The sequence below is a fragment of the Myotis daubentonii genome, chromosome 6 (genome assembly GCF_963259705.1).
Source record: "Myotis daubentonii chromosome 6, mMyoDau2.1, whole genome shotgun sequence".
NCBI classification, from domain to species: Eukaryota; Metazoa; Chordata; class Mammalia; order Chiroptera; family Vespertilionidae; genus Myotis; species Myotis daubentonii.
The window spans coordinates 29,622,301-29,638,166 of NC_081845.1; the positions used below are offsets into that span (position 1 = coordinate 29,622,301).

General features: G+C 38.6%; 1 protein-coding gene across 3 annotated transcripts in view; it reads left to right on the forward strand.

The window, feature by feature from the left end:
- The first annotated feature begins 62 nt into the window (after positions 1 to 62).
- Positions 63 to 15,866, forward strand: part of PEX3 (peroxisomal biogenesis factor 3) — a 30,682-nt gene continuing 14,878 nt past the window's right edge. The window contains exons 1-3 of one of the 3 annotated variants that reach the window (XM_059700548.1): positions 65 to 287; positions 7,158 to 7,289; positions 13,623 to 13,704. In XM_059700548.1, coding sequence (XP_059556531.1) covers positions 215 to 287; positions 7,158 to 7,289; positions 13,623 to 13,704 — 287 coding nt within the window. In that variant the 5' untranslated portion in view covers positions 65 to 214. Of the gene's footprint in view, positions 288 to 7,157; positions 7,290 to 13,622; positions 13,705 to 15,866 lie in introns of all 3 variants that reach the window. The other 2 variants (XM_059700546.1, XM_059700547.1) reach the window with 2 other exon arrangements.

Here is a 15,866-nt window from a genome sequence, read left to right on the forward strand (position 1 = left end):
CCACACAGAAAGCGCCGCCGGTCTGCTGCAGTCCACGCCCCCTTCCCGCTCGGGTGACAGTCCGCGGAAAGTCGCCTTTGCGATTTCTGGAGAGCGCCCAGCGGGGCCACGGCGTTCCTGCCGGGTCGGTGGTCCAGGGCCGGAGACAGAGAAACGGCTTCCTGGTGCCCCCCCGCCCCTCCCCCTAGGCAGCCCGCACCTCCAGGGCCTGAAGATGCTGAGATCGACGTGGAATTTTCTCAAACGTCACAAAAAGAAATGTATCTTCCTAGGCACGGTCCTCGGAGGTGAGTGACAGCGTTCTTGGAACGGAGCGTGGGGCGGAGGGGATGGGAGAGGGGTGGCTGTCTTCTAAAGTGGAGAGGCCGGGGGCCGCGGTCCGGCATAGGTAAAGGGGAGTCGTTCAACCCTCTTTGGGGAGCGGGCGACACACCTCCAGTGCTCCCCGTCTCCCCAGTTGTGGCGCGCGTGCCCGTCGCCCTGACACTGCCCTTACTCTGCTGGTCGCCTGTCCTTTGTTCTCACGGACCTGGGAGAACTCACCACCATAAGTTTCTGTTTAAGGCACCATTCTCGTATAGACACATGTTGTTGTTGTTGTTGAATGCTCTTCTGTTGTTTTTCCTGAGAGTCTGGGTTGCTCTTTGGCGCTTTGCTCGGCTTTCCCCCTTCGTGCAAGTTTCATAATGATTTTCTAGGAGCTACCTCGGCTCTGTACGTCGAGTGTTGTGTGAAGGCGATTTGAACGTTTGTAAATAGCACCCTGGTGCAGAAGGACAGGACGATATACACTAGACGAGAGAGGCACAAGGCAGTACTCAGCTCGGCTTCTGCTGTTTTGGAACGCGAGCTGCGCAGTGAGCTGGGCAGTCGGACGCAGCTCTCCGGGTGTGCGTCTTCCCCAGGCTCCTCGGTCCTGGGATCGACGCCCAGGCAGGACCGAGTTGCAGAGGCTGAAAGGAGATTTAGGAACAGATAACCATCCCGAGAGCCTGTTTCCTCATGTGCAGTCATTGCATAATGACAGGAATGTAAAGGAGCGAATAAAACGCGCGGCGAGATACAGGAGAAGAAAATGTAGGGATGTAAAGAAATTTTTAGAATTTGAGTCTTTTTGAGAAATGTTGTCACTAACTACATGCTTTGGTTACAGAAGCGTGTAAAAAAAAACAAGGAGAGAAATTTCCCAAGGAGTTGGGCCGTTTTTCTTTTACTATTATTAGATTATATTCTATTATTTCCCTCCCCCCAAACAATTTGAAATTAACAGTACTCTTAGCATCAGTGATTTAGACCTGTTGATTCTTGAAAGTTTGATGAGGCAAGGAGAGAGGCTTTTCCTAGTCTCTGAGATCTGTCATAATTTGATAATGAAGAAATGCAAATTTTCATTGAATTTTTTGAAAAATTTTTTTACAGATAAAATGTGTTTTTCTGATATATTCAGCCACTGACATCTGTGTATTTAGGTTATGCTAAGACCGTTGAATCCATTTTATTTGTAGAAGCTAAAGATGTATGTCTGATGGAAGAAGTATAAAAAAGTATTTTTGCCACCACAAAAGGAAATGAAAGAATCTCTCTTTAGCAATCTCAGAAAGACTAGTATACCTTTCAAATTTGTGGAAAAATCTAATGGTACATTAGAAGCAATCATAGGGGAAGCAAAAGATTATACTTAAGGGTAGTTATAGATTCTGTAAAAAATCTATTGAGAACTTTATAGTTACAGATTAAGAGGAATGAGAAAGAAAGACAAGGTTCAGAGAGACAAAGAAAATAATCCTAGTGTTTTATAACAAAAAAGTTAATCTAAAAGACAAAAAGTAGATGACCTTATGGCCTCATTTTTTTTTTTCTGCTTCAAGGGGAAAGATCCTATAACATGTTACATTTCAATTCATCTAATTCAAGAAATATTTATCAAGTGCCTGTAGTACTTATCAAACAAAGTAATGTGATGGGAAAAAGAGAATTTACAGAGATTTCTAATAGTGCTAGTTACCATTGTGTGCTAAGCTCTTGTATTCAGTGGGGATGACAACAGGATAGTTCTTGTTATCCCCATTCAAGACTGTGGGAACTAGAGCCCTACTGGGGTCCAACCCCAGCAGGTCCAGGGGTCCCCAAAGGTGTGGATGGAGTCGGGGAAGAAGGAATGACACGGAGACAGCGTTCAGTTGATCAGCAGCCTAGCCAGGATCTCTAGCCAGGATCTCCAGCCAAGTTCTGGTCTGGATCTCCAGCGAAGTTCTGCCTTTTATTGTCTTGTTACATCCGTATTTATACCAGTTGATTTTAATCCTGTCTATTTCTATTGCAAAGGTTAGGGCGTTTCTTATCTCCATTCCAGGGAGTAAAGATTATGTAGCTTAAGCGTGATTGTTTGTAGTTAAAGTGATTAACTACCCGCCTGGCACTTAGTTAAGGAGTTTTATCCCCTCCCTGACTTCAGGAAAAATCCCTACCTGGGGAAACAACCTTTCTCAGAGAGGTGACCTTGGTTAAAACACACAGCGCTAAGGGGAGCAAACATATTAAGAACAGTATGCTATATACGCCAGGTCCCTTGAAACATATGCTGTGCAGATGTTTCTTTCCTGCAGCGACTGTCAAGCAGCAAGGATGGACCGGCTTCCGGCAGAGCCCTAAGAATTTAAGAAATACGCCCAGGGTCTCAGAGTTGCTAAGAAGGAAGCTAGAATTCAAATCCAAGTGTGTTAGATCCCAAAGCACATTCTCTTTCCACACTATACTGTTTTGCCTTCACGGACTTAATAGTCTGTTAGAAATGAGAAGTGTCTTAGTCCATTCATGCTGCTGTAACAAAATACCACAGACTGGGTGGCTTATAAACAACATAAACTTATTTCTCACAGTTCTGGAGGCTGGAAGTCCAAGATGGGGGAGTCAGAATGGTTCATTGAGGGCTTGCTTCCAGGTTGCACACTTGTAGCCTCAAATGGCAGAAGGTGCTGTGGAAACCCTTTCATAAGAATACTAATCCCATGTAGAAGGGCTTCACCCTCATTACCTAAACATCTCCCAGAGACCCCAACTTCTAATACACTCATATCAGGCATTAGGATATCAATATATGAATTCGGGGCAGGAGGGCACACAAACATTCACAATCTAGCAACAAGTATACAAATAATTAAAGTACAAAACAACCTGAAAAAATAATATACAGATCAAACTAACAGGTAGCATGTAAGATTATTAAAAAAAATCAAGAAAGGGCTTAATGAAAGGCACATATTAACAGGTTCAAAAGCTAGATATCAATATGTATGCTCCAAGAAGTAGGAAAAAAAAATCTAAGTAAAAACTTTGAGGTGCAGGCCTTCTTAAGTAGGGATTTCCTGCATTTTGGGTGAGTAATTGCTTAGACCAATTTGTACAATTTGAGCAGTTTATGCAAAGACTAGATTTTGGTTCTCAAATTTTTTGACTGGAGGTATTCTTTATACTTTTAAAAATTAAGGACTCTAAAGAGGCTTTTAAAACTTGTATCTAATTAATAGTTGCCATATTAGAAATTAGAACTAAGAATTTTTTTAAAATAATAATTTAAAAAATAGTAAACTTGTAACATATTAACATAATTATTTTTCTAACTTAGCAAGAAGAGTGGTATTGTTTTAAATTTTTGCAACTGTCTTTACTGTCTGGCTTGATTGACGAAAGCTGGATTCTCATATTTCATTTTGTACTTAGTCATTTGCAATGCCACAGGTCATATAGCCTCTAAATACGCCACTGTAAACTCATGAGAGGATGAGAATGAGCATCGACCTATGAACCAGGACATCAGGGTTGGATTCCCGGTCAGGTCACAGGCCTGGGTTGTGGGCTCAATCCCCAGGCCAGAATTCTGGCACCCAGTCACAATCTGATGCTCCTGAGCTCCATAATTTAGCTAATTAATTTTCTTTCTTCATTCTTATTTTCCTAGAGAGACAAATCTGACAAATCAGAATTTATAAAATTTGAGAATGAGAACCTGAGTACATTAGAATTTGTGTAGGAACTTAAGTCCTAACTCAAGAAAAATAATGGATTGTGGAACTTTACCCTAAATCCAGTATTAGTTTACTAGTTTACTAGGACTGCCATAACAAAGTACCACACACTGAGTGGCTTAAGCAACAGAAATTTATTGTCTCATGGTTCTGGGGGCCAGAAGTCTAAGATCAGTGTGTTGGCAGGATTTGTTCCTTTTGGCTGTAAGAGAAGAATCTGTTTCAGAGCCCTCTCCTTGGCTTAGAGATGGCCATCTCCTCCCCGTTGACATAAGAAACGTTCAAATCTGTGGAGAAGTTTGTAAAAGTTTATTTCAGCCAAACCGACATCATGCCAGGAAGCAAGATCTCAGATGTTCCAGTGAATGACGGGTTTTGCAGTTTCTTTTATAAATTTGGGACAAAAGAGGGAATGTATGGAAGATTATGTGAAAGTGAGAAAAGCAAGATACAGAATAGTTAACAAGATTATGTGCTCCCTCCAGGGTGGTTACTCCTTTGAGCTATCTACAAAAGAGGATTATTCTGGCATTTCAAGGTTGTGTTTACCTAGATGCATAAGAACAATGGACACGGCTTGCTTCAGGCAAAGATAAACCTTTTTATCCCAATTAGGGATTTATGATCTGGTCGTCATAAACTGTGAGGTTACTTTCAGTCATATATATTAGAGAGCCCCCTTTTCATCCATATCCCTGTGTCTTCACATCATCTCTCTACACATGCTTGTGTCTAAATTTCCTCTTCTTAAAAGAACATCAATCAAATGGGATTACTCTCTACACATGCTTGTATCTAAATTTTCTCTTCTTATCAGAAAACCAATCATTGGATTAGGGGCCTCCTTAATGACCTCCCTTTAACTTGATTACCTCTGTAAAGACCCTATCTGCAAATACCCTAACATTCTGGAAGTACTGGAGCTTCAACATGGGACTTTAGGAGGGCACACAGTTCAACCATAGCAATTCATCTTCTCCTTTTAGCTTTAGATAGAATATACTACATTTATTAAACAAATACAGTAGTTCCTAAAGAATTTTTATCAGACACATTGAGAATCTAATGAAAGCAGTGGACCTCCCCCCTGGAAAACACATACTAATCAAATTTACTATTATTCCAGAAAAATGTTAGCTATACAAAGCTACACACAGGGCATTATTGTAGTGTTTCACTTTACACTATCATTGTTTGAGAAGTAATAATTTTACACATAACTTTTAGCAATCTGTTGTATAAAGAAAGTATAAGCAATTCATTGAGAAGTAACTGTTATATAACAGTTGCCTGTCAAAGAGTTACTTTGTGAAACATCAGTCAATTTCTTCATTTTGTTGGTTTTGTGACACCATCATCAGTTTAGGATAGAGTAAAAAGAAAGGTAGCTATGAAGACAATTATATGAAATTTATTTGTTCCTTAATCATGATTATAATGCCTTTATTTGTGCACAAACATAACAGCAATCATACTTTATTTCTGCCTAATTATTTGTACTACATACCCTTTTATTGAACTTACTTTTAAGGATACGTAACATGTTATCTGTTCATCTATAATGCTTATGTTAGTGAAAATAATTGTGGATGTGTGTTTTTTGCTCTAGAGCAGTGGTTCTCAACCTCCTGGCCCTTTAAATACAGTTCCTCATGTTGTGACCCAACCATAAAATTATTTTTGTTGCTACTTCATAACTGTAATGTTGCTACTGTTATGAATCGTCATGTAAATATCTGATATGCAGGATGGTCTTAGGCGACCCCTGTGAAAGGGTCGTTCGACCGCCAAAGGGGTCGTGACCCACAGGTTGAGAACCGCTGCTCTAGAGTTCCTAGAGGAATGCTTCCTCCCCATCTGTGACAAACAGACCAAATTCAATTATTTAGGTCATGCACAATTATTAGGTTATTTTTGGTAGATATTAGGGGCCCAGACAGTTGGAGATAGGTGAGGATTAGTTACTCCCCTACAATTTTGTTTGCCAGTTTATAATGAAGCAAATTCTGTCACACATAAAAACATCTGTTAGCAAGGCATAGATAAAACAGTATGATAAGCTTGTTTTATGAATTCAGTGAAATCCCAGTGTCCTTTTTGGTGCTACATTTTATCTTATATTTTTTAAAGTATTATATATTGATTGAAGAAAAGATGAAAAATACAGAGGAGCGAACAGATGAAAAAAAGCATCTGTTATCCCACTATTCAACAATGATAATTATTTATTATATGTTAGAAATTAAAGCCCATCTGTTTTTTCTATGCAGTTGCTTTGCTTACATTAAAAAGAAAGACTTCTTATTTTATCATCTAAAATATAACATGGTTATCTCCTTGAGTCATTAACTATTTCATAATGTGGTTTTTAATAGCTACATCAGATTCCATTGTATGGATAGACCGTAATTTATTTAAGCAGTTCCCTATTGCTGGTCATTTATAATATTTCCAGTTTACTATTAAAGACTTTGTAAACTTAATTCCTTTGTTTTTCATACCTAGTCCTTATGTACCTGTCTGTCTTTGGCTGTTAAAATGATAATCTCCTTTTCCTTTTCTTTAAGTTACAATTCTTATATAATTCTTTAATTTATATTTTTAAAAGTTGTAATTTTAGCATTTTGCTAATATAAGCATTATCTATACTAATAAAAGAGTAATAAGCTAATTAGACTGGGAGACTTTCCCCACATCCTTCTGGGGAAAAGCCATGGAGGTGGGGCCGAGGCAGAGGCAGTTAGGGGCGATCAGGCCAGGAGGGGAGGGCAGTTGGGGATGAGAAGGCCAGCAGGCAGAGTGGTTAGGGGTGATCAGGCAGGCAGGCAGGTGAGCGGTTAGGAGCCAGTGGTCCCGGGTTGCAAGAGGGATGTCCGACTGACGGTTTAGGCCCGGTCTCTGTGGAATTGGGCCTGAACCGGCAGTCGGACTTCCCCCGAGGGGTCCCAGATTGGAGTGGGTGCAGGCTGGGCTGAGGGACACCCTTCCCCTCACTCCCCCCCCCCCCCCCGCACAAATGTCTTGCACCAGGCCACTAGTATTTTAATAAAGCAGGTTAAAATACTGTTTGGAATATTTAGTACACTAGTTATTGGATTAATATACTAGCTTGTTTTAAATATAAAATTTTAGGAATATATATCCTGGGGAAATATGGACAGAAGAAAATCAGAGAAATACAAGAAAAGGAGGCTGCAGAATATATTGCTCAAGCACGACGACAGTATCACTTTGAAAGTAACCAGAGGACTTGCAATATGACAGGTAAGGCCAGAGAAAAATTTACACATGTACAAAGTTATTTAATAATTTATAGTAATTTTTTTATTTATAAGTTTTTTTATTAAATCTTTATTGTTCAGATTATTACAGTTGTTCCTCTTTTTCCCCCATAGCTCCCCTCCACCCAGTTCCCACCCCACCTTCTGCCCTTACCCCCCACTGTCCTCATTCATAGGTGTACGATTTTTGTCCAGTCTCTTCCCGCACCCCCAAACACCTTTCTCCCCCGAGAATTATCAGTCCACTCCCTTTCTATGCCCCTGATTCTATTATATTCACCAGTTTATTCTGTTCATCAGATTTTTTATTCACTTGATTTTTAGATTCATTTGTTGATAGATATGTATTTGTTGTTCATAATTTTTATCTTTGCCTTTTCTTCTTCTTCCTCTTCTTAAAGAATACCTTTCAGCATTTCATATAATACTGGTTTGGTGGTGATGAACTCCTTTACCTTTTTCTTATATGTGAAGCTCTTTATCTGACTTCAATTCTGAATGATAGCTTTGCTGGGTAGACTAATCTTGGTTGTAGGTTCTTGCTATTCATCACTTTGAATATTTCTTGCCACTCTCTTCTGGCCTGCATGGTTTCTGTTGAGAAATCAGCTGACAATCGTATGGGTACTCCCTTGTATGGAACTAACTGTTTTTCTCTTGCTGCTTTTAAGATTCTCTCTTTGTCTTTTCTCTTGGCATTTTAATTATGATGTGTCTTGGTGTGGTCCTCTTTGGATTCTGTTTGTTTGGGGTTTTCTGCGCTTCCTGGACTTGTAAGTCTATTTCTTTCACCAGGTAGGGGAAGTTTTCTGTCATTATTTCTTCAAATAGGTTTTCAATATCTTGCTCTCTTTTAGATTGCAAAGGGCCAAGCCTTTCATATGCAAAAGCCTCTCGGCACAGCTTGGGTGGGGTGGGGTCTCAGGGAATCAACAGGGTGGAGCAAACAGCTATGGCTGATCCTCAGCCCTGCCCTAAGAGGCCCTGAGTCTCAGTGTCTAGCAGTAATCACTGCAAGCACCTCTGAGAGAAAGCCGCCCTTGAGTTCTGCCCGATGCCAGACAGTCTAATTTCTCCCCGTATGAGTCTGGGTCCCCAGAGACTCGCCTGGAACTGGAGTTTAGAGCAGTCAGGAGCTTGTGTCTCCTTCCCGATTGAAAAAGACAACCGTTTCCTCAGTTGCCAGCCCTTTCCACGTGTGCCTCCATACCTCTGCACTTTACTTCCGCACTGCGCCTCCTCTGAGTCTCGGTGTGCTTTTCTCTTTCCTTCTAGTTGTAGAATTTCCACTCAGCCAGCCTTCCTGTGGTTCTGGATGATGTTCGTTTTGTCTTTTAGTTGTATTTTTGAAGTGGTTGTGCGAGGCAGCAATTTCAGGTGTTTACCTATGCCGCCATCTTGGTTTCTCCTGACTTATATTAATTTTTATACCACCAGGACAGAAAAGGCAAAGGAAGAATGATAAAATCTAGCAAGTATTTAATTCATGATTTAACTAAATTACATGTGGATTTTTAAAATCAATATGCAATATAAACGTTCACTCATTCATTTTATTTATTCATTCAGCAAATAATTTGGGTACCCAACAGTGTTTTTTGAAAACAGAAGGTGAATGATTTTAAAAAAAAAAAAGAAAAGGTCCGTGACCTTCAGATTTTATGTGCTAGTGAGAGAAAAACAGGATACAGGATAATCATCAAATAAGTAACTTTGAGCAGTGACAGCTTCTATAAGGAGAATAAAGCTGTGGGAAGGGTGGGGTTGCTCTTTAAGATAAGGCAGTCTGGAGAGTGAGGCCTCTTTGAGGAGAAATCAAATGATACAATGGAGGAAGCCATGCAAAAGCCAAAATGCCTGAGGTGGGAACCAGCGTGGCACATTCAAGAAACAGCACAGAGGCTATGTAGCTAGAGCAGTGGTGGCAAACCATGGCTCACGAGCCACATGCGGCTCTTTGGCCCCTTGAGTGTGGCTCTTCCACAAAATACCACGTGCGGGTGCGTACGTATAGTGCGATTGAAACTTCATGGCCCATGCACAGAAGTTGGTTTTCGGGAAGGAGATAGACAAAAACAAGTATACAAGACAAGTGTGGATGGGAGAGTTGGAAGGGGTCGACCTCAGCGAATGTACCTCAATCAGATTGAGGACGTTTTTAGCAAAGGCCAGCTTAGGAGTACCCTAATGAAGTTAAAACAATGTACCTACCTATATAGTTTAAGTTTAAAAAATTTGGCTCTCAGAAATTTCAATCATTGTACTGTTGATATTTGGCTCTGTTGACTAATGAGTTTGCCGACCACTGAGCTAGAGCATTGAGCAGTAAAAGAGTGATAGAAGTAAGGCTGCAGGTAGGCTTGATCCCATTGGGCCTTATCTGTCATAGTAAACAGTCATAAGTTTGTTAAGTTTACAGTAAGCAACTACACACCTGTAAGTTTAGCACTATAGTATATAGTCAAGCAGTATTAATTAATGGTAATAATTTAACCTCCAGAGCTAGAAACCTACTGGGAGAATGCCATACCAAAATCATTCGAATGGCATAACTCCTGAAAAAGGTAGTTCTCAAATCCATGTCGAACCTGGTGGGGTTATTTTGGGGTGAAGGCAGGGCTTAAAAAATATTTAAAGCTTAATCCTTTCACTAACATTTTTTCAAGAACAGTTAATTTAGAACAAATTTATAAAGGTAAATTCTCTTTGTGAAATTTTAAAAGTAAAATTTTTTTCAGAGTTGAAAAGACTTTTATTTTTAGTTCAGCTCCATTTGACAGATAAAGAGGCTGATATTAGGAGGTAAAGAGACACATCTAAAATAGCTGGAGTATGATTTTTATATTTAAAATGATAATACTTAATTCTATAAAGCAAATAGTAATCATAAATACTGGATAAGGCACAATGAGTAAGAGCAAAGGCTCAAGGGTAAGTCAGATCTGGTTCAGTTCCCAGTTTTGCCTTGTAATATCTGTGTGTGGGGGGGGGGGGGCAAATCTAAATCTTAGTTCTCTCCTTTATAAAATTATCATCATAAAACCCAGTTCGTGAATGTTTTGTGATGTGATGAGATAATACAGATAAAGTGCTTCGTATACAATACTCAGTAAAGAACTTTTTTTAAAATGGCATAATCATTTAAATTGATATTTAGCATTCAATACAGTGGTGCTACCAAGGACATTTTAATGCATTTTTAAAGTCTAAGAACAATCCAGTTTTGCTTCAGAAAATTGAAAAATGTAGGTCCTGGAGTCTCAAAATATATCTCGGTTTGGCATGGATCCTAGTGTCAGTTTGTCCTCTGGAAAGCAAGATACTAAGATGGGATTAGATGTGGGAGAAATTAATTGGAGGAAGCACCTATGAAGAATAAAGGGGAGGGAGCAGAAGTAGACAAGGAAATCCTTTAGACCACAATGCAGGTCTGACCAGTGAATGGAAAGGGAGAAGGAAGGAAGATTAGGTAAGAAGAGTCTCTATGTACAGTGCAGTTCTCAGAAGGTTTCAGCAGGCCAGTGTGGAGTTCTCAAGCCAAAGTCCCCTGGTAGATGTGTGTCAGGATTGCCAAATGGTGTAAGGCACCAGACTCAAAGTTCCCTGTTAGAGGAGTCCCACGGGAATGGGCCTGCTTCAGTATCCCCACTGAGCATTCTCATTGGCTGGGAGCAGTGCAGACATGGTAATGGTCCATGAGGGGTGGCAGCTGTGGCTATCAGCTAACAATCTCCTCCCAGAAGAAGATGTGGTGGCACATTTCCATGACCATCTCAGCCCTCAGATGAATAAATAGCTGACCACAGGCAATTCAAAATAAAATATGGTAATCAATATAAGCCAAAATATAGGTTCTGAAAAACTTTCCAAATTAGCTTTCTGGTATGCATGGATAATGGGGTTACAGATCATGTGACTAAATTTCTATCATTTTGAATAAGATGTAATGGATATACTATAACAAATTTAGTACTTTTAGGTAAATGTAGCTAGTTTTTCTGCCCAAAAAATTATCTCCAACTTGAAAGATAGCATCTAATGACTGTGCTTCTGTGCCCTGACTATTGGCTTTATCTTCTTCATGATTTTACTAAAGATTTGGAAGGAATGCTTATCAAATTTACAAATGACACAGTGCTTGGGTGCATAGCTGACACTGTAAATAAAATTTTAGGATGCAAAATAGTCTTGTCACATATAAGTGCTAGATTGGGGTAAGTGAATTGTCTGCATTAAAAGTCAGTGGTACAGATATAGAATTATCTAAGCTTGCTTGGAAGCAGGGTGTATGAGTAATGGTTGGGAATTCTAAATGAGCATAGGCTTGTTCTGAACAAATAGTATGCTGTTACTTATTTAGGGATACTAATTTAATCTGAGACTTTAGTAAGAAAGTCTGTGGTTCAGATCAAAAGTAGTTACAGCATGCTCTGCAGTAGTCAGAGTACGTACGGGTCCATTTCTGCCTCTCACACACATGTTAAGAAGATACAAACTAGAATGTGTCAGAAGACGCTAAGTAAGGGTAATAATAAGCACAAACACTGAGCATTTCCATGTGCAGAGAAGCAGTGTTTTAAATGCTTTATATGTCTCAATCCTTACAACGATCCTGTGAGGTACAGCTAGTGTCATTCTTGGTTTACAGATGAGGATACTGAGGCACAGAGAGGTTAAGTTACTTGCTTTGGGCCATACACATACATGGCTGGCAAAGGGTTGTCTTGTGATTTGTGGTTGTACTGGATATGTTTATCATGGAGACCAAATGGCTAAAAAAGACATGAATGCTGTATCGAACCAGATACAGAATTATATTTGTTCAGTGTTCATACAGACGGCTAGAAGAGAAGAGTAGACTTGTCTTTGGTTCAATAGGCTAAAGTGGGAAGTAAAAAGCTCCTACCTCTCAGGAGAATTATTGAAGAGATTCTCCTCAAATCATGTTTTACTACACAATCTTTAAACTAGTTCCCTACTAACTCCATTTGCTGAATGTAGGACTCTAGCCTTGCTTGTTCTGGGGAAGGTAACATATCATGTTTGGCCAAATATAGATAGACAAGCACACTAAGAGATAAGCCACCTTTTACTCAGTTGGCTCTGAGCTACTACTTGAGTTAACATTCTGAATACCTCAGGTGAGCCCTGGCAGATATTGCCCAGTGGTTGGAGTGTTGTCCGGTGCACCGAAGGGTCACAGGTTCAATTCCCAGTCAAGGGCCGGTACCTGGGTTGCAGGTTTGAACCCAGGCCCCTGTTGGGGTGTGTGCAGGAGGCAACCAACAATGTCTCTCTCTCACATTGATGTTTTTCTCTCTCTCCCTCCCTCTTCCACTCTAAAAAGTCAAAGGAAAAAATATCCTCAGGTGAGGATTAACAAAAACAAATAAATACCTGGAGTGATTTAATCATACAGCTTGAGGAAGTATGCTAAAGCTGCATAGTAAATGTCTAGAGTCGGTTAAAAGCTGAATGTTCTATAGAAAAAATAATGTGGATTTTGTAATTAATAAGCCTTTCCTACAGGAAGTAAAAAACATACACTAAAGTTTTCCCTTTTAGAATGTGAGATTTATAATCAACTTTTTTAAAATTATTACTTATTTAGTGTTATAAACTCATTTTAAATTTATATGTGTACATTTCCCAATACTTCTTATACCATGCATAGAGCCATAAATGAAACAACTCCTATAAATTACATGTAATCTTTCTTCCATAGAGTACTGTATTTTATTTTATCTTCATGTTACTCTTGGGAGTTACAGGCAGTAGCCATTGGCAAAACTAGAACTACAGCTTAGCAACTCTTCATTCCTAGCCTGGTGACTTTTGCTGAGCCTATAATAAATGCTTATCACTTTGTAGTGTTTAATATATAAGTGTTTTTCTAAAATTAGAAGTAAAATGTGAAGCAAAAAGTATAGCTAAACATAAAAATGTTATTTTATTATATCAGAAATAGACTTTTTTTGTAAAGAAAATTTGGAGAGTACAGAAAATAGAAAAAAAAAGAATCACCCATAATCCATAGCCCAGATGCCATCACTGTTGGCATCTGGGAATAATTCTTCCCATACTTTTTCCTATGTATACTTATTTACATTGCTATAATCATAGTATGTATAAAATTTTGTTCACTTAACATAAGCAGATAAATGATTTATTAGCATATTATCCATTTTTATTAACATTAATAATAATTATTTGAAAACTCTAATCCTGGCCTTCCTCCCAGCCTAAAACAATGTGCATTTCTCAGGGAAGGCAGTCATAGCACTGTGACCTCTCCTATTTTCTGTTTGTGTTACAGTGCTGTCCATGCTTCCAACACTGAGAGAGGCCTTAATGCAGCAACTCAATTCTGAGAGCCTCACAGCTCTGCTAAAAAACAGGTAAATGCAAGGTACAGTATTTTTTTACTTATATTCTACACTTAAAGTGTGTACAATTCACTGAAATACTTTTCAAACATCTTTGTTTCCTTGTTTTTTTCTAATTAAAGCTTACAATATATAGGCTTATTTGAAAAAAATACTAACTATATCTTTGAATTCATATTTTATTTTGTCCATTTATTTATACTCTACCTTGATGCACAAAATATTTGGGTGAACAAATATTTATATACATTCTGGTTTTTATATAAATCTTATATCACTGACATTACTAAGAAATGTAATTATTGAGTCCTTATGGAATGTGTTTCTGAACCAAATACTAAGTTATGTTGAACAGTGGGCTTCTTAGAGAGTTTACAATTTAAGAGGTAAATCATGTGAACATGCATTTTAGGTAAATAAGGCATATGAACTTACATTTTATTTTATTTTTTTCTTTATTGATTAAGGTATTACATATGTGTCCTTATCACCCCATTGCTCCCCCCCCCCACCCCCCTGAACTTACATTTTATATTATTTACAAAGTGAAGTACAAATACAGCATGAGCAACAGTAATGATAATTTACCTTACCATGACAGTTTACTGGCTACACAGCACTTTCACACATAGGACCTTGTATATGGAGTGCAGTATGTGTTGGGTATTCTAATTTGGTGGTCCTGTGTAAATTTGAGAAGAGCTCTAGAAAGAAATGGCTTCTTATTTTAATGGACAAGATGGAGGGAGTTGGTCTTAAATAAGTTTTAATCATTGTGGCCTTACTGAAATATTCACTTTCCTAGTAATCATCCTTCAATACCCAGGGGAAGAAAGTGCTATTTCTTTTTTAAAAAAAATATATTTTATTGATTTTTTACAGAGAGGAAGGGAGAGAGATAGAGAGCCAGAAACATCGATGAGAGAGAAACATCGATCAGCTGCCTCCTGCACACCTCCCACTGGGGATGTGCCCGCAGCCAAGGCACATGCCCTTGACCGGAATTGAACCTGGGACCCCTCAGTCCACAGGCCGACACTCCATCCACTGAGCCAAACCAGTCAGGGCGAAAGTGCTATTTCTAAACTCTCTCTGTGCCAGGCCCAGTGCAGATACCTTACATGCATGCTACCATTTAATTTTCACATTGAATTAATTTTCACATTTGTTCCATTTAATTTTCACAATATCCTTGTGAGGCAGATTTTTCATTCATTTTGCACATAGGAATTTACTGCTCAGATAGCTTCAATAGCAAGCTGGAAAATGTCTTTGAAACATTTTCTGTATTCAGAGAATACCTCCCAAAAGAACAATAGATTTGTGTACTTGGAAATTTTTTTATCTGATTAAAATGTAATTCTATGATAAGGGGTTTTCCTTCTAAATTTCATCTTTATTAGAGGTTGACATAATTTCACCATTACTTACAGATGTAAGTTCAGTTTATGTTAGTTCATATAATTATATGAAGAAGAAACATATCAGCAGATTACTCCCAAGTAAATCTTTAATTATCACATGTATGTCTATAAATAGGGGATAAATAAATATGTATATAAGTAGGGAATAAAAATGTATTTTAATTATCTTAAGTTTTAGTTTTATTAGGGAGACATGACAAATGAAATAAGTGAGTAGCACTTTTATAAAAGCAACATAAACAGTGGCATTCTTCCTTCTTGGTGACTCTTTCCTGCAAGGCCCTAGGTTCCCTGTGATAATTAACAAAGGGTCCCTTTCCCTTTAAGACATTGCCATCCTAGGAAAGAAGTAGATGAAATAAATTATAATTCAAGACATAGTATGTTTGATCTGTGGTTTAAAAAAATGCAAAAGCAAAATGTGGGGTGAAGATGTGTTGGGCTAGAGAAAACAGGGATTCATTTTGAAGGCTAATCTTGGACAGCTTTACAGAAAAGGTGTCATTCCTCTTTTCTTACTCCATTGCAGAGAAGAGAGTTTCTTAAGTTCCTAAGAGTTTAAAATGGGCAACAGTTCTAATTCACAGTTTCCTTCTTATATCTCAGTATTATATTTCCTTACCTTCCTTTTGATTTGAAATTACTGTTTGCAGTTTGAAGAAAAAAAATATGTCCATTTGAAAAACATTTGCATAAAGCGGGACTTGAACCCTTACAAAGTATAATTAAATAGGCCTCCAACCTACTGAT